Genomic DNA, 20,604 nt, shown 5'->3' on the forward strand with positions numbered 1-20,604 from the left:
CCAATATGTAGTTCTACATCTCTATCCATACATAGCAACAACAGCGATATTGCCTCAACTGCACAAGGAAAGAAATATCAACATTTACAAGTAATAAACTGGACTTTAACCATCACACAATGCCATCATAAAAATAGCAAACACAGATAAGCAGTCAAGTTGGAGAAAGTTACTATGTGACAAACGCGACATAAAGAGTGACGTAAACTAGCGCCTGCTTATTGGTTGCCTGCACACACGATAAGCCACATGATCTGAAGTACAGTACTGGTCAAAAGTTTAAGAGTACCCAAATTCTTCCTGTTTTTTAATTGAAAATCAAGATATTCAATGTCTCATTGTACTATGAAATGCAAGCATAGAAGAAATAACCAAAGTTTAAAAGAACTTATGGAATTCAATTAGAAACCAAATATTCTTCAGAAAGTTTTTCTCCACTCTGTTGCTGAAGTTCCCATAAATGTGCTTTCTGTCTTCCGTCCAGTTCATCCCAAACCAGCTCGATGAAGTTTAAGTTCGCAGACTGTGCTGGCCAATTCATGTTTCATGGCCAAGGGACAAACTGTTGTCTCTCAGAAACTTGTTTTGTGATTCTTTGTGGCTTTGAGTCTACCGGATCTCTTCCTATCAGAGTTTTTTAGTGCCTTTGGATGCTGAAGAAGACTATACTTACTGACACTTTGCCTTTCTTTGTGATTTCTCTGTAGGAAAGACCTAACCTTTAAAGGGTTATGATGTTCTGTATCTCTTTCATTGTTACCTACCTTTTTCCTCGCTATATTTATAGTAGCACACAACTATCTGCAGTACATCACTGTTTAAATAAAGCTTACAAGGGCATGGTACCACAGTGTGTTTCAACTATACTTTTATGCAGACAGAAGAAATTGTAAGTACTCAAGAAAAGTTGGGACACCTACCAGAAATTGGTAGCACCACCTTTCAAGACTTGATCAACCTGCGTTGCTGCAGAACAGCTTAAGTTGTTAATGCATTTCTTGTTCCCTGAAAACTGCCTCTTTGAATAATTCTGAAATGTACTTTTTTTTAAAAAGATTTGTGTAACCTTACCTTTTTTTTAACCTCTGGCAATCCCCCACTTACCTTTGTACCATTTCAAGCTATTCATTGGACTCGAACTGAAATTCAATAAGAACTGGAAGAACTGGGGTGTTCTAAAAATTTCCTCTGGTAATATACATAAAAAACCCACACAGCAAACTCTGATTACAGTTCTTCATCAGCCTTCCCTTTCCACTCCTGTTGCACATCAACTGCCAGCAGGGCAGCGTTCTGATTAGATACTCAACAGCCAATTTAGTCGATCTCAGGAGGCTGTCCTTCGTCACAGTGATGGGAACAGTCACGCCAATCCAAACTCAAATAAACAACTCTGTGTTGCCAAACTGTTTTTGTGCTTACACTCCTACATACTGACAGAATCATTGTTTTTAGTTTGTATGTCTTTGTTCCTGCTTGAGAAGAGAAGTAATTAAGGCCAGAAGGTTTTTGTTGACAGTTGTGTGGCAGTGCAGCTTTGTGCGCGATATCTTCATGTGACTGTGAATGCTGCTAAGTGGGATGATGTAATTGACATGATTTGAAAACCCCAGACCCGTAATCATGTTGTTTCTGATTCAGGGTCACTACACTCCACAATGCTGTGGACTTGCTGAGGGTCACATTTTTTTAATAAGCTTTATAAGAAAAAAGTAGCTATTTCTTTTCTATTAAACAATCTATAAATCATATTAAATGCTTTTTAAAACACTTCATTTGCCCACTGAAATCACTTCAAGAAATTAAGTATGCAGTATTTTCAAATGTATTTGTACAATATAAAAAAGTTACTAAAGTTTTATTAAAAAGTATTTATTAAAATACCCCAATTATTTAAATTTACACATACATAAACACTGTAAATTGTGGGCATCACATTTTCCCTGAGATAGAAGTTGGCACCTCTTCCAGGCAGGACCTAGAGCTGTATGGGGTCCTGAAGTGGTGAGCAGAAAAGATACGACTTATCAGGAAGCTCCCACTCTGTCATTGTAATGCGGCGCTACCCTGATCCCTTTTGCTAACCTAGAGGCTATGTGGACACTGAAAAATAGGTGATAGTCTTCGCCCCACCACATCCTGCCCCCCACACTCAAACCCTGGAGTGCTCCACTCCACACTGAGCTTGCCTCCAGAGTGCAGGGTTAGACAATAACATATCTGTTACGCTCTTTATGTTAAACGCCCTTTTGGTGGTAACCATTGTTGTATTTTTTTAATGTCATGATGATTTATTAACTCACCAAATTCAAATTAGCAGTAGAATGTAGACTCAAAGTCTTTCTCATTTATACCTGTGTAAACCACTCAACACTCTTCTCTTCTTCTTGCTAAGTATAGTATATACAACAAATTATATTTTAACTAACATAAAAAAATGTAGCTGTAAACTCAAAGTACTGCAGAATTGCACGTGCTTATAGTTTGTTTTTTATAATGGACACACAGAAAATAATTCCAGTCATGGATTTCAGTAAGGCAAGCAAAAGGTATTCATATGTATAGGTGAATATTTTACATAATACATTAAAAACCATCCATCCATTCGCTTCCGCTTATCCTTTTCAGGGTCGCGGGGGGCGCTGGAGCCTATCCCAGCTGTCATAGGGCGAGAGGCGGGGTACACCCTGGACAGGTCGCCAGTCTGTCGCAGGGCCAACACACAGGGACAGACAACCATTCGCACTCACATTCACTCGCACATTCACACCTAATGGCAATTTGGATTTTCCAATTAACCTATCCCCACTAACTGCATGTTTTTGGACGGTGGGAGGAAGCCGGAGTACCCGGAGGGAACCCACGCAAACACGGGGAGAACATGCAAACTCCACACAGAAAGACCCCGGCCTGATGGTGGAATTGAATTCAGGATCTTCTTGCTGTGCGGCAACAGTGCTAACCACCGTGCCACCGTGCTGCCTTACATTAAAAACACATTGCTTAAAAATAGAAATTGAAACCTAACCGTGTAAATTTAGAGCATGACAACTCTAAGCGTAAGATAGGGAATTGTGAATGCTCGAATACAGTGCACACGTCTATACATGTTTTTAACCTCATAAAGTCAGAGTGAGAGCTATATTGTTCTATATTTGTGTAAGCTCCATGTTGCGCTGGGAAGAAAAGAAATAAGTTTTATGTCGAGAAATATTTTTTTCAGTCTTTGCTTCTCAGTAAATCATTGTAATCTCTTAGAAAACTAGTGATTTGTTTACTGAACACAAAAAACAGTGTATGCACAACTTGCCTATATGCCTATATGAACTGTAGCCCCAGCCTTCTATGTCCATAAGAGGGCTATCTCTGAGTTGAATGGTCATGAGGTGCTCCAACATGGACCCTTCTTGCTGCCAGAGTAGCACAGACATTTCTAAACTAGGAGTATATCCAGACTTCCTTGGCTAGGATTTAGTCCCAGTATGTCTCCAATTGAACGTGCCGGGGAAATCCTGGGTCGACGTGATCATCAGATGCCACCATCAATGACTACTGCACTGCAGCTGCAGGCTGCACTCAAATCTGTTGTTGAGCAATTGAGCAACAGCAGATCTGGATACTTGTTCAGTCCATACACAGATGGGTGACTGCTTGCATCATGTCCAGAAGAGGCTATACCTCATATTAAACATCTTGTTTATGCCTACATTACAATGTTGTTCCATAACATCTGTTTAAAACACATTTTTTTTCTATTTTGAGTAGTATACATAAATTTCCCATTTATAAAAACATATTTATTTACAGTCAAAAAATACATATAAACTATATTAATCCTCAGATGCCATCTATAATGTATAACTATGATTGAATTAGATATTAGAATGTTGATCTGTATTTATGGGTTGGTTATTGGAGACTGAACATACAATTTCAATATACTTGCCCATTATATAGAACTCCTTGTGTTGCTGCCTTTGCACAATCAATACATGCAAACTTAATGAATAAGAAATTAAACTGAGTCTGTGGCTATTATAGGATTTTTAAAAACTCATGAACTGTATCTTGCGCTCGGCTGTTTCCAGAACGGGACAGTTCTCGGATTGCCAATAAGGGTGTTGCTGCTTGAGTTGCTCCGTAAAATGTGGTTCTATTATCAGGTCCATTAAGTATACCTCTGTGTAATGACACTCCACTCGCCAACATTTCTCTCTCGACCCTTCTCCTAATAACCCCTTTTACATTTCATTTTCGTTATTTAGCGGGCAGCACTTATCCTCAGCCACTTTACATTTTGCCAGTGATCAAATTAATGGAGTCAAAAGGCCTGGGAAGCAGGTACATGTCATACGGGCAAAGCAGTGGGACTAATTGTAGTTTCAGGGGAGGCAAGATGGGACCTAAAGTGATCCATGCTGCGCGAAAATGTATCGGAGCAAGGCTCACATATCCTCTCTTATGGTTTGTTGTCATAGTTTATTGTAGTCTTGAAGGTCTCTAGTGTCCTTATGTAAGAAATCAGTCATAGGTATGGGTGCAGAAGGGGATGATGCAGTTTAACACCAGCAACCTTGAAAAGGATAAGCGGAAGCGAATGGATGGATGGAGTGCATTAATCACAAAAAAGTAAATGAAAATAAATAATTGATGTGAACCCCTGATGTTTCTGATGTTTCATAATATCATATATGTCAGGAATCACTATGGCAGCATTTAAACGCAGTATGGTTTTATTTGGAGGCATTGCATTGTGTTTGTAATAATGTTACTGTCCGTGGATGTGACACATATAACAAAATTTGTTGTCTCTCAAGCAATCACTTCTGTAATTTCAAACATAGGTACATATATATAGTATATATAATATACCACCTAATTTAATTGATCCGGTCCAAACAGGGTTTGAAGTTGAATGAAAGAAAGTCGCACTGCACACATGCTCAATTAATTTAAGTACATAAAGTATAAAACAGTCTACTTAAGAGATGAAAATACCATGAGAATTTAAAATGCTTTAAAACAATATAAAATGCTATGACAAACAGGCCTAAATGCCTTAAAAAAAGACAGTTTAAAAGCGCATTGTGCAGAGTGCTGTTACTGTGCATCTAGTGACTTAGAGCTATTGTCTGTAACAAGATTATAGAAGCACGTTCTTTAGATAACAGACAGTTGCCTCGCTTCCACATGGAAACTTCTGATTAGGTTCTGATTAAGGGACTTGCAATCATCTTCTCCACGTTCAAATTTTACATGACCAGAAATCCTAACCTTGACTGAATGCAGTTCTTTTTTCTCTTTTTTTTGTAATGCTGTTTAAATTTAGAAAAGCATCACTTATTACATCTTTGAAATTCTTGGTTCAAATGTGCAACAATGACCAGGAAATACAGAGGACATTTGTCATCCTTAGTTGTCCCATTCATCTCAGATTTTATTTTTTCAGTGTGAGTTGGAGCTGGAGTCTCAGAGTATGAAGTGTGATTTATGCATAGCACTTGGTACTGGAACTGCACGAGATGGGGTAAAGCAGTTCCCCTCACCCCCACCCTCCCCCTTTGCCCCGAGGATGCATGAAATTAAGCAGAATGACTCTACTCATCCGACTATAAATGACGCTCCATATGCTCCACCTAGACACCCGCGTTCAGTGTGCCAAGAATCACAATTTTGGATTTTATTTTTTCGTTTTAATGTGAAAAATTGAAGTGTGACATTTGTCTGTTGTGGCTTGTTTTAAAAGGGAGCGAAATCCTCTCACTGCTGCTGGTGCTTTGAAAGCACTTTAAAATTTTTTACCCCGAGTCAAATTGCGAGGGAAAAAAACAACAAAAAAACAAAAAACAATAGTCTGTGCTGTTGTTTTTCATTTTGTCGTTTTTCGTCTTTGTCACAACGACAGGGAGGAGTACTTTAAAGCACCATTCAATGAATATTAAATGAGTACTCCTCCCGCCTTTACTCGTCAATCCTGTCAACACAGAGAAGGTTCAACAGACGACTTCAAAGACAAATTTCATTACACAATCAGTGCCTTGTCTCTACTCATCTGATGGACCGCACCTATCTCTGTGATGCTTATTACTGTCAGTAATTTGGCTCTGCAGTTATCTCAATAACAAATAAAACCGCAGCCTCCCGTGGTGATGTTAAATCAGTTTAGCATTTCACACACAACAATTTCTGCAGTCATGTAGCTGTTCAAAGCCGATGCACCAGTATGAGACCCAATTCCAGCAAGCATGTGACCCTTCTCTCTCTGCTGAAGTAACACTTTTATTTTGGCTTAAATGCATATTCACTGTTAAAACTGTGCAGCGATTCACAATTGCACTAATTTGGGCAACGTTGTGGTAAAGCTCTCTTCCTTTTCTGCAAATTGCAGTTCTGCTGCGTGAAGAGGTGGCCCAGCTCCAGGAAGAGGTGCACCTGCTGCGGCAGATGAAGGACATGTTGAATAAGGACCTGGAGGAGACCCAGGGAGGTTGCTCGGCTGACGTGCTCTCTGCCACTGAACTCCGTGTGCAGCTGGCGCAGAAGGAACAGGAGCTGGATCGAGCCAAGGAGGCTCTGCAAGGTAAGGACTGTCAGGAAACAAGAAACTGTGTGTGCTGTTTGAAACACAGACTTTTTTTTATTTAAGAAGAAATGTGGAAAGTTCTTGTTATTAATTCGATTTCTTTACAACATTTTCTGATCGGTAGTAGCAACCAGTTTTAATAATACAGGTAGGTAACATTTAGCCCAGGAGTTTGCTCACTGTGTGAAGACAAGCACCTCCTGACCGTTTCATCTAGTGACAAGCTTTTGCCTACAAGAACAATTAAATTATATTTCTACGAACAAAAGAAGGGTGAAAGAAAACAAAATACTAAATGGAAAGGTGTAGGTCTTAACCTTTAAATTGATCTTGTTTTTCATTAAAAATTGGAACATGGACATCATCACTTACAGTCTGATTTCATGGCACTATTCCACTGATGCTCTAGAAGAAGTTTTCATCTCGGGCTGACAGATTATGTGCTCTACCCGTCTTCTTCTTCTTCATGTAGTCTTTTTTACATGTCAGCTTCAATGAGCAAACTTGTTTTTCACTTGTTTCACTTTTTAGAAGCACAGGGGAAGCAATATTCAGAACCTCTGTTATGTCAGCCTGAACGCATTTTCACTTTTTTTCATCATTCCTATGGAGACTCTTTAAAAAGCCTGTTTTGGCTTCCTCATTGTACACGATTGTATCAGTTTTTAAAGTCCAGTGCAGGCTTCTCTCTTACAACATCTCTCATCACCACTTGCTCAGCTTCACGTGGATATAAACATGTTTCCTTGTATAGAAAAATGGGGGCTGGACAGTAATGCAGATGGCTGATTGTAAGGAGACTGCACAAGCCTCTTGGTTTGAACTGATTCTGATTTATTAACATGTGCACAGTGGAAAGAAGAAAATATGCCGGTGTGCATATTTCATAAACCGAATGGTAGCTTTGCATATGCACTTGTTTTTTGTGCAGGATAAGAATGTTCTCATGTGTGTATTAGTCAATAAGTATCACTGAGTTTCTGTAATATTGTAATATAAGTCTTTTGGTTCCTGTTGTAATTTGAATATTTTACTTTTTCCAGTGCTCCCCTGTCTTTGATCCCTCTGTGTTTGTGTCTTCACCTCGCAGTTTGTTTTGCTAATTACTTTTCTTAGTGTGCTTGTCGTACTTTTTACTTCCTGTCTGTTTCTTTCCCTGATTCCCTGAGTGTTTTCACCTGCTAATTGCTTCCTCCTCTTTTTCGCCCTCGTCTGTGTCCTGTTCCCTAATTAGTGCTCTGTGTACATATAGTCCTGTGCGTCGCCTCTCTGTTTGCGGTCCTGTGATTAACCTTTTTTGTGGATCTTTTTTTTTTTTTTGTTGCTTTGTATTTTCGGTAGTGTGTGTGTTTCTTTGGACTCTGTTCATCCTTTTGGAATTGTTTTTTTTGTCGTTGATATTCTACACTTTGGTCCTTTCCTCACCGCTACTCCTGAAAAAAAAATGCAGAACAAGTGTAGGTTCAGGTAAATGTGTCCTGTTGGGGGAAACAACACAACACAACTTTTAAAAATAAGTGGCACATTTCCCTTTTCCTTGGTCAAAGCATTCAATTTAGTATCCTGTTGCTTTAAATCTCTTGTTTGCTGCTCCCGCTCCTGCTGAGACAAAACCTGTGCAGCCTTTTGCTCCATCGGGCTTTTCTTTTCTATTCATCATAATGTTAACACAAGTGTCTGTATTAGTGTGGTTGATGCAGCCCATTAGTTGCATTATGGTCCATTAGCATGTGTTATGCTAGAGAGATGGAGTTATATCTCGGGGTGAGAGGAGACGCAGATGCTTGGACTATTTAAAAAGGAAAAAGAAAAAGCTCTCCACGCTTTTGGCAAATCAAGCTGCTCTTCTCCAACTGTGCAGCATGACACAAATACAGCTCAACATAATGTAGAAGATTCAAGAAGGTGATTTTAAAATAAATAACGTTACTAAGGTGTCTGTAATAGCTAGCTTCACATAGATCTTTCATCTCCCTGAAGTCTCGTTTTTGGCTTGGTCATATATCTAACTAAAACGTGAGAGCAGGTCATTAAATAAAATAAGCCTTTTTAACTTTTTATCTAGGATTGAATTGGGAATATGCACACCAGTGACAAAATAAAGTTTTAAAGCATTGGGCCAACGTGTGCCATCAAAACAGCGTACTGGTGTCTTGGTATTGATTGTCCAAGCCTTTAGGACACTGCTGGAGGGATGGACCCACCAGCCTTCTAAGACATTGTGTAATGTGGTGCTTTGATGGTCCAAGTAGAGCGCTGTTGAACATGTTGGTCAAAAGATGATCATCGTTGTCAAACCATTCATTGACCCATTATGTCCTGTGAACAAAGGCGTTACATCCTGGAAAAAAATGTTCTCATTAGGAAGGATGTGCTTCATCACATAATGAAGGTGGTCACTGACAACTTGGTACTGATTTGCAGTGCGGGCAGACGTCTTCTTTTTTTTTTTTCCTTTAATTTGCTACCTGTCTTTGCTTACATGCTGCTTTCTCAGAGAGTCTGCAGTTAGTAAAGAAATGAACATTGCCAGGCAGTTTAGAGTGGATTGCAGGGCATCAAGCAGAGATGTCATCAGTGTGGCAGTGAATTCTTTTTTTCAAAGAATTATCGCCCATGGAATGAGGCAGAACACAAAAACTACCATTTGGTATCAGACAAAAGCATGACATGCTGTCAGGGGATTTTGTTGCTGCGACATTTCACTTGACACTTGCAGCCTACGCTTTTTGGAAGAATTGAACGAAAACAAAATGGACTGGGGCAGAGTAGAATAGAGCACACATCAAATAAATACTTATCTCTTCTTCAGCGGGATGTTGGCTGTCTGAACATAGTGCACACAGGCTCATACAGTCATTTGTATGACTCAGGCCTGTTAATGAAGGCCAAAGCCTACCAGCCCAAGCAGGCACTGACGGTAATCGGCAGCTAATGAAAGCTTTATAAAAGCGGACTTTGGTTGGCTTACGAGGGCCAGAAACGTTAAGCGGGGTGGATCTAGTCTACAATTAAGCTGGGGTATGTGGGAGGACAAGAGGAAATTGGGTGTTGTCATATTCAGGTTTCGTTCTGCTGGGGTAAGTTCACCAGGCGAATTGAAGTGACTGTGAACTTGAGTATGAAGTCATTCCTGTTGCTATTTTTCATTTTGTGTTTTCCCTCCCCCTCTGGAAGGCATTTCCTTTGAGGAACAGAAGGACAAGCTGATATTCAGTCAGAGCTCTTGGTCAGTTAGATGACCCTCAGCCACTCTTTCTACTTGAATTGGGTTTGGATTTCTACTGTTTAGATTAAGCTTTTTCTTTTTGATAAAGATTATAGGTAGGGATAAATCAGGTGACCCTGAATCCCCCCATAGTTACGCTGCAATAGGCCTAGGATGCTGGGCCACCTGTTTTCAATTACTATGCATTTAAATGCAAGTTATTATTTATCTGTAGCTCTTCCACAGCGTGTCTTTTGTCCCATCTTCCTCCCCTCAACCCCAACTGGCTGTCCCTCCCAGAGCCTGGTTCTGCCACAGGAGTTTTTCTTTCCCACTGTCGCCAATAGCTTGCTCATACAGGGTAGTGTGACTGTGGGGTTTTCTCTCTATTATTGTAGGGTCTTTGCTTTTTACAATATAAAGCTCCTTAAGTCAGCTGTTGTTGTGATTTGGCACAATATAAATAACATTGACGTGAAAATTGAATGAGATTTGCATTCACATGTAAACGAAGCAAAACTGTTTACATGTTATTGTTATTTTCCCACTGGCCTGGTCTTTACAGCAGAAGTTCGTTTCAGCTCTTTTGTAAGTCTGCAGTTGTCACTCTCAATCTTCATGCACTGAGACTACTGCACACTCCAAACGTATAATTTCTGAAGACAGCTGTGAAAGGCCAGCAACTGCATTTCCTAGCTTTTTCTTTTTGTGCTGTTGGCTTGGGGTGGGTAGCAGCTAGTGAATGTTGGCTCTGGCCTCAGCAATATTTACAGTTGTTTCTAAGTAGAAAGTAGAAACACATCTTTCATCCTTCTTTTGTTGTTTTTGTTCCTTTTCCAACTTCTGCTTCGCAATGCATTCAAGTTTCTTGCTGCCAATGTTGGCACATGGTACTGGATCACACTGATGACGATGTTTTTGTGTGTATTAATATCTTAATAGGCTGATACCGTTATGAGAAAGCATGAACAGAAAATTAGTAATAAGAAAATAGACAAAATATTTCTAAAAGGAAAGAAACAGAGAATTATCAGAAAAAATTATGCTTTGAAGGTCTTTCAAAGTTTTTTCTTCAGACTGCAGTGGCAGGATTTTAAAAAACAATATCTACAACAGAAGAACATCTGAAGTCATGACCATAGAAAATATGAAAACATCCAGCAAAGGCCTTACACAGGACCCGAAAGGATGCATGTCAAGAAGCCATCCTGATGAAGGAAAAGACTGACACTATAGACTGACACTATCAGTCATGGATTGGCCTCCCCAGAGTCCAGACCTCAACATCATTGAGGTCTGGACTCTAGAGAAAAAGGCAATAAACTCCAAAGAAGAGCTTTGAATGTCCTTCAAGAAACCTGGAGAACGATTCCTGAAGACTACTTAAAAAGAATTACAAGAAGGTTTGGCTTAGAGGGTTCAGACTGTGCTTAAGAATAAAGATAGTTATACAAAATCTCAACTTTCAAGCTCATTATAATTGTACAAAGTCTGCTTTTTCCTTGCATACTACAGTCCCAATCAAAGGTTTATGACCACTTGGAAAAATGGGAAAAATCATATTTTGCATGGTTGGATCTTAACAAGGTTCCAAGTAGAGCTCCAACATGCAACAAGAAGAAATGGAAGTGAGACATAACATTCTTTTGAGCATGCAATTTATTGAAAACAGCGAGTAAACTGAAACAGGCTGTTTTACAGCTGATCAAAAGTTTAAGACCACACCTCCAACAAACTCAAACTCCCAGAAATCAAAGTTCCAAACATCAACTCAGTAATGAGTATATTTCCACATATGATTGCCCATGTTTCAGTATTTCCAGTTTCTGAGGAAATATTAAAATTAATGAGGGGTGACTCAAGACTTTTGCAGAATTCTATACATGGAGGATTACTAATGTACAAGTAATTTCAGTTTTCATTATGTGTGTAGAGTACATCTCATCTCTGCCTGAAAAACTACTGCAAAAAAGCTCTGGGTCTTATTATGCAGTGCATGAAGGCACACGTTTTTAAACAGTAGCAGCTCTGAATGGTCAGAATCATTGTTGGCATGAGAACCCACCCAGAGCTAAAGGTCTTAAATTCAATGAATTGTCCAAATAGAGGCACGCAATCATTTTTTTCTCAGTTTCTTTTAAATCAGGCTTTTAAGCAACCGAACAAGCGCTTTTTTTAAAAGATACTGAGTCCATTAGTAATCAATGTGTGCTTGACTTTGATGCCTTCCTTTACATCTTGGAATTTGGTAGATTTAAAGTACTTAGGTGTAACTCAAGTGTTAATCGTGGGCAAGGGGGCCCACTTTTAAAATGTTGTCTTCTGTCAGGTATTGGCTTTTTCCAATGATCACATCAGCAATTATTTACAAGTCTCTTCTATGCTAGGTGCAAGGAAATAAAAATGTTTATATGTATGAAAAAAAAGTTCCTCTTTTCTTTTTACTTTTATTCAAAGGGTTTGTAACAACGCTAAAAAAAAGACTTGACGGACTTGGAAATAGTTGTTTTAGAGAGTCTGATCATAAAAAAAGAAGATAGGCCAAATGTTCTTAAGAATACCTCATTAATTACAGCAATTTCCGTATGCTGCCAATTGATTGGAGCCGAGATGTTGACTCTATTTGATTTCCCTCAGTTTTCACAAGGCTGGCATATTGTGAGGATCCCACCAGATGCTCCTGCAGAGTGCTTTTCCCAGAAGAATGAGAGCCCTGAGTTTTTTTTATTGAAGTGCTACCAACAATTATTGTGAAGCAGAGAAGCTTTGTCTTTTTTTTTTCCTATTTTTTTTTGTTTTTTAGTTCTTCTTTGTTTTAGTGTGGTTTTGTTTTGGATGAAGAAGCAAGCGGCTGAAGTGATGAAGTAGCGTGAAAGAGATGGATCGTTCCTTCCTTTGCTCTTTGCCACTTGAGATAATACCTGTTTAATTTGGGAATGGATCACTGAAGCTATGTTGCCACTCCTACCTCGGTTCAGATGGTTTGCGGCTAAATTGCATGCAGATTTTCTTGTGCCTATGAATACGAAATAAAGAAGAGGTAAACGCTACTTTTCAGTGCATTTGCACTCCAGTTATTCTTCATTTTCCTCTCTGCGGTCTCTTCCTTTATCTCCCTCTCTGCCTTTATTTGGTGTGATGCCCACATCGTTTAAATGTTAAGGCCTGAGTTCGCTTCCACTGTGAACCGGGCTTTGGTGTGTAAACGCTATAATTGTAATCGAGGGTAGTTGCCAACCTTTTACAATTGCAGGTTTTGTTATGATGTCCATGGGCACTCAATTCAACCCAAGAGCTGCATTTAATGCCCCTCACACAAATGACAATGACCTGATTCATTTTTGCCAATCATAAAGCGGTGTTACAAAGAGAAACTAAGCCCCAGCTTGGTGAATGCAACCAGGAAGTTCTCAAAAGGTGTTTATACGTTTACGCAACTCTCATTTCTCATCAAAGTTTGGTTTAATGAAGTTTCAAAGTGGAGTTGGCCCTCACTGCTGTTTTTAATTAGCTATTTTCACTTTGGCTATTACTATCACTGAGGGACTTCAAGTCAAGCCAGAGCTCATATGAAAGCAGTAGACAGCTATGTATCATCAAAGCACAGTCTGCCGGCTCTGTTTAGTGTCATTTCACGCTACACTGTACTTAGCTTAGCTCTGTCCTTGACTACAAGGCCTCTTTCCTTGTTAGGTGTTAAAACACCAGTGCACACATACAAAAGCACACACACTCTCAGCACCACTGAATCTCTTCAGGTTTCAGGTTCAGGTTCTTGACCCGACGACCTTTAAGCAAATAAGGTTTTTCTTAACTAAGAGCTAGTGGGACAGTCAGAGCTTTTGTGACATATTTCCTCAAATGCACCTACACCTTTACAACTTTTTATCCAGATAGTTTTGTTTAGCTTGCACTTAAAGGTCCTGGGTGTGCCCGGGTAGTGGGGATTTATGCTTAAGTGGGAAATCTACACCATTGCTATGTTGTAACCACAAGCCACACTGAAAACGTATGATGTAACCTATGGCATAACTCGATGTGTGCTGGTGTAACGGCACATCGCCTTGACGCAGCCATCGATTATCGATTCCACCTGTGCGTTTCTAGCTGTTTTTTTGCTGCAGTCTTTGAATTTATCAGTGAGAGAATAACAGTTATTGTCTCAATAATATGTACTCACAAATGTCAGCAAATTCCCAGGGGGAGGTTGCTGAAACTGTTGGAATAGATATGAAAGAATCCCAGCACATAATGCACCAGTACTAGCATAAATGCCCGCATAAATGACATCAGCCACAAAATCTATGTGATTGGGTGGATAAAGGTTGTAGTAAAAAGTGCACTGAGTTTTCAGTTATAGTAGAAAAGAGCTCTATAAGTACAAGTCCATTTAAAACTATTACATTTACAATTAAGTAAGAAACCTTGTTTGGTTCATAGAGGCCCATTGTGTTATTTAGATGTATCTTAGCAGTCTGTCAGTCCTGTATGTATCATGTATGTATATCTAAATTCTTTCATGTTTGTTTCATGGGGAACAGTTAAACTGTTAGAGCCTGTGTCTTTCTGTCTGTGACGATAGCATCATAAACCCAGGAATACTGTTGCTTGAGTGGGAAGTCAATTAGCTCAGCATGAAAGGAAATGTACTCAAAAAACCCTGAGGTCACGAGTTTAAGTCATCAGTGAAGTATATATTTTTTTGCTCATTCTTTCTCCTGAGGATGTTTTTTTCATTTTATTCCAATCAGTAAACATTAGAAAGCAACTCTTGAATACAAAGCTTCTCTTGCTAGAAAGACTAGCAAAGAGACAGCCTTCAAGAAGAACCTCAAACCAGTTGAACGTCCAATTTGGAACTTTTTTTTCACCCCAAACAACAGCAAAAATCCCACATCAACAGTTAGTCAGTGTTGAAATGTTTGCTAAATGCTGAAATCTTTTTCCACAGTAACATTAGACTGCTTTCATGTTGAATCCACCGACGACAGATTTCTCTCCCCTGGTGCTTAAATAGCTTGTATGTCTGATCTGTTTTCATTAGCTACCTTACAAAGGTCAGATGTCTTCTCCGCAAAGATGTCTGATCCCACGGTAACACGCCTTGCTTTACAGCGAGGATTGTTAAATAATGCCAGTGATATCAACGCCACACAGCCCCATGAGTTTGTTTTTACTGAGGAATTGAGGAGGTGAGTGCACTGTGCTGCTCTGAGGCTCCTACATCATTATTCAGCTGGCAGATTTAAAATCCCAAACCGCGAACAATGGACTCCCTCCAATGAGCCGATGTCTCTTTTGTTCTCTCCCAAAATAATTATGTTAAGAGCTGACTAAAAGCCTGTCCCTTCTCTTTAGAGCTGAAGTTATACGCAGTCGTGGGCTAATGTTAATGTAGCGATCGTCATTTACAGAGGAGCGCGTGTTTGTGTTTTAGCTAAAAATGCTATCCAAGGAACTTAAGCTTAAAGGTCACAGCACAATCACAATTTGAAATTTACTGATATCCATTTTTTTTTAGAAGTGCTGTAGATTCAGTGTATTTTTTGCAGACTTCCATCACTTAGAAGTCTTCCTCAGAAGAAAAGGTGATGCAGTGAGTGGGATGTGAAAAACAAACCACAGTAATCGGTGCAAACTGTGTGAGCAACAACATGGCTGAGGTTGTTTTTTTCCCCCTCTTTTATAATCAAGGGTGATAAAGTCTTGCTGCCTCTAGAATTAACAAGAAAATATTCGTCCTTAATGTGTAATATTCATATAGCTTTGAATTACAAACAGCTCACCTGGCTTCACCAAGAGGTTCAAACTATGCCTCCCAAGATTCATAAAGCTCACCCATTAACTTGTTATATGTTGTGTGATTGTTCCAACAAATGCCACTTTATCTTGTCACAGCGCTAAGCAAAGAGGCTACTTTTTAAATCTTGCAGGTGAAAGAAGTATCCATTTTTTTCCTATTTAACTATCCACAAGAAAGCAAATATACATAGTTTGGAAAATGTCAAAATATTCCGTTCTTCCGAATGAGGGGGGGAGGGGGAGGGGGGTATGTATTACACAGCCAGTCAGTGCTCATTATGATAATTTGAATGAATTGTTGTCAACATGCTAGAAACAGACCCCAAATGTTTTCATCCTAAAAAACGGGTTGCACTCCTAATAAGGTTAATAACCTGCTCTTAGCTATTTTTAATACTGGCACAAGCTCCCTGAGGAGTCCAGTGTTTCTGTCTAGCAACCAGTGACTTGGCTCACTCATTAAGTCTCTCAGTAGCATCATAGAGGAGCCCGGCAGACAAAAGCTTTTAGCACACTCTAGTAATAGATGTTCACATTGAACTACTTGAAATTGCAAGGACTCGGGTATCAGAAGAGCCTTTGTGCCGTGAGTTTTAAAAATATATATATTATGTAGAAAGGGATGTTGTAATCAGGTGTTTGTGATTTTCCACATTGGGTTGGACTTTTTAAGGGGAATGTTTTGCAGATGTCCTGATTCGCTTCTTTTCTGCTTATACAGGCTGACATTTCTTTTTGCACAAATACAGTTTTCTCACAAAGGCAAACATTTCTTTTGATTTTAGGCAAACAATTTGCAAAGCAAGTGCTAAACATTTGTAAAATGCAGTGTGGGCCAAAGAAAAAAATCTTTCTTCAGTGCGAAGGATTTAGGTGCCTTTTTAAATACAAAAAAAAATAAATGTTATTCTTGGCAACAAGTTGCTTTGTCGGTGTTAAGAGCATAGCTAGACTGAAGGTTTAGGTTTGAATTGCTAAAAGAAGGCTGTGTAGTAGTGTTCATAGTGGGCCTGTAGCAGCATCTAAACCACTTCCCCAGGAAAGCAGCAAAACACAAGAGGGAAGATAATGCAATGCATCAGACTAACAATGTAAGGTACTGCTGGGTATATTTTAGTCTGGGAATGTTTTGTTACTCTGGAGTCAGACACCTGTACTGAATCTACTGCACTTTGACAGGTTCAGAGACATGCTCTCTGACTTGCACTTTTTGTGTGCAGGGGTTCATACTACTGCAGGATAATGACCACACATTTCAAAGCCTTGAAAGGACTACTTGATCACCAGAGAAATCCAGGGAGTGTTGGCTTTCTGTCCACAGATACCTAACCATAACCCAGCTGAACATTTATGGGGGGCCCTTGAAGACTGAGAATGCAAAATGGGCTGGAATAACATGCGTTAGCAGGTTTAGCATGTCCTTGCAAATCAAGTAGATGGACAGTAGGCATACTAAGGTATTGGGAAATCAATGTAAAAGTTGAACTTTTAACTCAAACCCATGAATTAATTTTTCCTGAGTGATATTGGATTCAAATTATCTGCTATTCAAGTACATTCGCAGCAGTCAGCGAATAAGACAGATGCTTGCACAGATGTGTATCATTTCTTTATGAAAAGTCTCTTAAACTGCTTCCTTCCCGTGTCATCCTCCTCCTCCACCTCCACACACATTAGCTTCAATTCTGTATGGTTCCCAGGTGGTTCTCTGGTTGTTTCAACTGGTAATAATTCTTGGAGGCTTGAACTGAGCAACAGAGTATGTTAGTCATTAATATGTCTGTCAGCAGGAGTGCTTCCCCATCTCTCCTACATTCGTGCGTGTAACGTAACAGTCTGAGCCCCCGGAGCACAATTGTATGTTCAAAATGTTCATAGGTAGGTCAGAAGCAGTAACTAACAGTGCTAATATGATTTGCAAGTGTGAATGAACCCGTTCAAAGAGTCACAGTGAGTGCTTTCTTGCATCCAGCACCAGGAGGGTCGCTGTTGCCAAACGATCACAGGTGCAGGATGTGAGGCAGCAGAAGTGTTTTTGGCTCATCTCAAAGACGGCTTTGATTTCACTTCCTGAGGCAGGTGCTGGAAGGTTTCCTGTTTCTCTTGGTCAGTGAAGGATGTTTTTTGTCTTCATTCGCCAGCTAATGTGGTCTGCGTATCCCTTTGGCTTGGGGATTCCTCTGGTAAGAACAAGTGAAAGGGAGAGATATGAAAGGATGACGAGGGCGGTTGAAAAAAAAAAAAACAGAGGTCCTTCATTTCCGCTTGCCCAAGCATGTTCGCCAGACACAACTTGTGACTGTCACGCAGTTAACCAAGCCGTGATATAAGTTCATTACTGACACACAGCTGGTTCTGAAGGGGAGAAAAAAAGAGGGCAGAAAAAGGCAGATGAACACGTGATGAGAAGTACTGTGCTTTTAGGAAAAGCAGTTTGATGTGAAGAAGACAAAAGTAGAAAGATGCAATATGAATAAATAATATATAAATAAATGATGTATTGTCAGTTTCAAATGATAGCTGGAGGGAACCTCGACTTTAAACACCTCTGAAAAACAATCTTGCACGAGGAGGTAAAAAAAGATCAAGAGGAAGCAGGAGAACAGGCAGATGCAGAAGAGCAAAAAATGTTTGTCTTTGAGAAAATTAGAGCTTCTCTGAATAACCACTGTGAACCATATTCTTTATCATGATGCGTGGGTGAGCTGCCAGAGGATTAGAAAGAGTGTGTGGCAGAGAGAGACGGGGGGAGAGGAAAAAAAAGGGACTCAGTCTCTAACAAACCCAGCAACAGAGTGCAGACTGACATAAGGGTTCATGCTTGATCCACCTCTCTATCAACGTATAGTCAGCGGCAACAGCAGGTGTTTTTATTGTTATTTGCTTCAGGAACAAACTAACAAATCAGGAAAAGATTTGTTAGTTAGATTAAAGAAGACTCCTTAATGAAGACCACCTCTTAATGTGCAACATTCTTCATGGCTGTGTCAAAACATTAAGAACAGCATTAGACCTTAAAGTCTTTCAAGTCAAGCTTGTCTGCAATCCCAGCACCACCCATATCAGCTGAAAGTTCAGATAATAGGCTCATTATCGGATGCTAAACAGCTTTAGCCTGTCTATATTTGCTACACATCTGGAAGCCTCTTTGCAACCCACATTTACCCCAGCTCCTACTTTATCATGTTGTCTGCTCTTGATCACCTCCAGTTTTCACCACATGCACGTTGGTAGGATGGGGGAGGTCCACGAACATGGACATAAAGCCACTTATAACTTACTGTAGATAAAACGGTAATAATCCTCTGAACTCTATTGTTTGTCACTGAAGTGCAGTCATCTACACTGTAGATTATGACTAAATAGAAGTATGTAAATCTTCAAGTTATTTGACCCTCCACAAACTCTGTCTTCCAGCCATGAAGTCGGACCGTAAGCGTCTGAAAGCAGAGAAGGCAGACCTGGTGAATCAGATGCAGCAGCTTTATGCCACATTGGAGAGCCGAGAGGAGCAGCTCCGTGACTTCATACGCAACTATGAGCAGCACAGAAAAGTACGGCACCCGTTTTCTAACAGTATAGAGGCACACGCATCCATACAGACCCACTTTTTCTTGTTTGTTTGGTTTTTTTGTAGTGCATGCTCTAATCTGCTTAATTAAAAAGACGGTTGGTTACAAAAAAGGATGTTTACAGTTTAAAAAAATTTTTTTTGTGGTATTTAGATTTAGATGTTGGTGCGTATGTGGTGCCACAAGAATATGTCATAGTAAGCCCAACATCTAGAAGCACTTTTTTTATTCCTGTCATCTCAGGGTAAAAAAAAAATCAAATGAAATATTGAAAGCCCTAACAAGGCAGCACAGAAAGAGCCACTGCCTTTCTGTTTGAATCGTTCTGTTTAGTCGTGCTTGATGTGTGAACCAATCCATCAGGATCTGTGTGTCTACTAGGAGAGCGAGGATGCAGTAAAGGCGCTGGCCAAAGAGAAAGACCTCCTAGAGAGAGAAAAGTGGGACCTGCGGCGGCAGACCAAGGAAGCCACGGAGCACACGGGGATGCTGCGGTCCCAGCTTGATCTCAAGGAGAACCGCATCAAGGAGCTGGAGGCTGAACTTGCCATGGTGAGAGAGAAAGGCAAATGAGGGAACTTGACAGGCAGGTAGTGAGTCAGCACTGCATTACTGGCTTTTTATAGGCTCCATTTTCTGGAATCAGATATTTAGGAACATTTCTAATGTTAGAGTTCCTCTTTTTCCTTCTAAGATAACAATGTCGACTGACTAGTCAAAGAAACAAAGATATTGCACAAATAGTTTGAGTCCTGGTTCAGGGATATACAGTACATCTCTTTGGTCACTCTGCACTGTTTTGCCTAAACTGCATCTAATCGAAACACGGAAAGCCTTTTGAATGTACAGCATAGCCATCATTCATGTCTCCAACCCCCCCACCAGATGAGTAACTGTGTCAATCAGAGAATGGAGTTCCGGGTGTTTGAGCGCCTTGTGGACAGGGACTACTCTCCTAGGGTCATGGCGGTAAGACAGGCCCCAAGATTTAAATCTTTCCACTCCTGCCCCCTGTGGAGTTTTCTCCTATTTGTGACCTGTTTGTTGCTTTGGAAAGCCTCTTCCTGCTCCTCAGATGCACGTTTTTCATTTAGTGTTTTTAGTTGTTGTTGTTTTTTAAACTAACCCTCAGCCCACCCTGACTGATCCCAGTAATCCTAACATCGGTGGTCCCACAGATTTCCACTGTAATCGATCGGAATGTGTTTCAGGTCTAATTGAACGTTGAAATGCTTGGGGGAGGCAACAAAAACATCAGTAGTCTGACAACTAATGATTACATTGAAGGTTTGGGATTGTATTCTGTTTTGCATGACAGAGACTGTGATTGATAACCGTTTGACTGCTGGTAGACGGAGATGATTGCAGTGGAGTTGATTGTGCTGGTGATTTGCAGCCCGCCGCCGCTTGGCATGATGATACGATTCGCACAATAAGCA

The 20,604-nt window shown here is 40.0% G+C and overlaps 1 protein-coding gene across 2 annotated transcripts in view; it reads left to right on the forward strand.

The window, feature by feature from the left end:
• LOC101474313 (kazrin) overlaps positions 1-20,604 on the forward strand; it is a 184,127-nt gene that overhangs the window by 156,586 nt on the left and 6,937 nt on the right. The window contains exons 6-9 of one of the 2 annotated variants that reach the window (XM_023152305.2): positions 6,389-6,580; positions 19,011-19,147; positions 19,547-19,717; positions 20,051-20,134. In XM_023152305.2, coding sequence (XP_023008073.2) covers positions 6,389-6,580; positions 19,011-19,147; positions 19,547-19,717; positions 20,051-20,134 — 584 coding nt within the window. The remainder of the gene's footprint in view (positions 1-6,388; positions 6,581-19,010; positions 19,148-19,546; positions 19,718-20,050; positions 20,135-20,604) is intronic. The other variant, XM_012919914.2, reaches the window with a different exon arrangement.

The sequence above is a fragment of the Maylandia zebra genome, linkage group LG20, assembly GCF_041146795.1.
Source record: "Maylandia zebra isolate NMK-2024a linkage group LG20, Mzebra_GT3a, whole genome shotgun sequence".
Classification (NCBI taxonomy): Eukaryota; Metazoa; Chordata; class Actinopteri; order Cichliformes; family Cichlidae; genus Maylandia; species Maylandia zebra.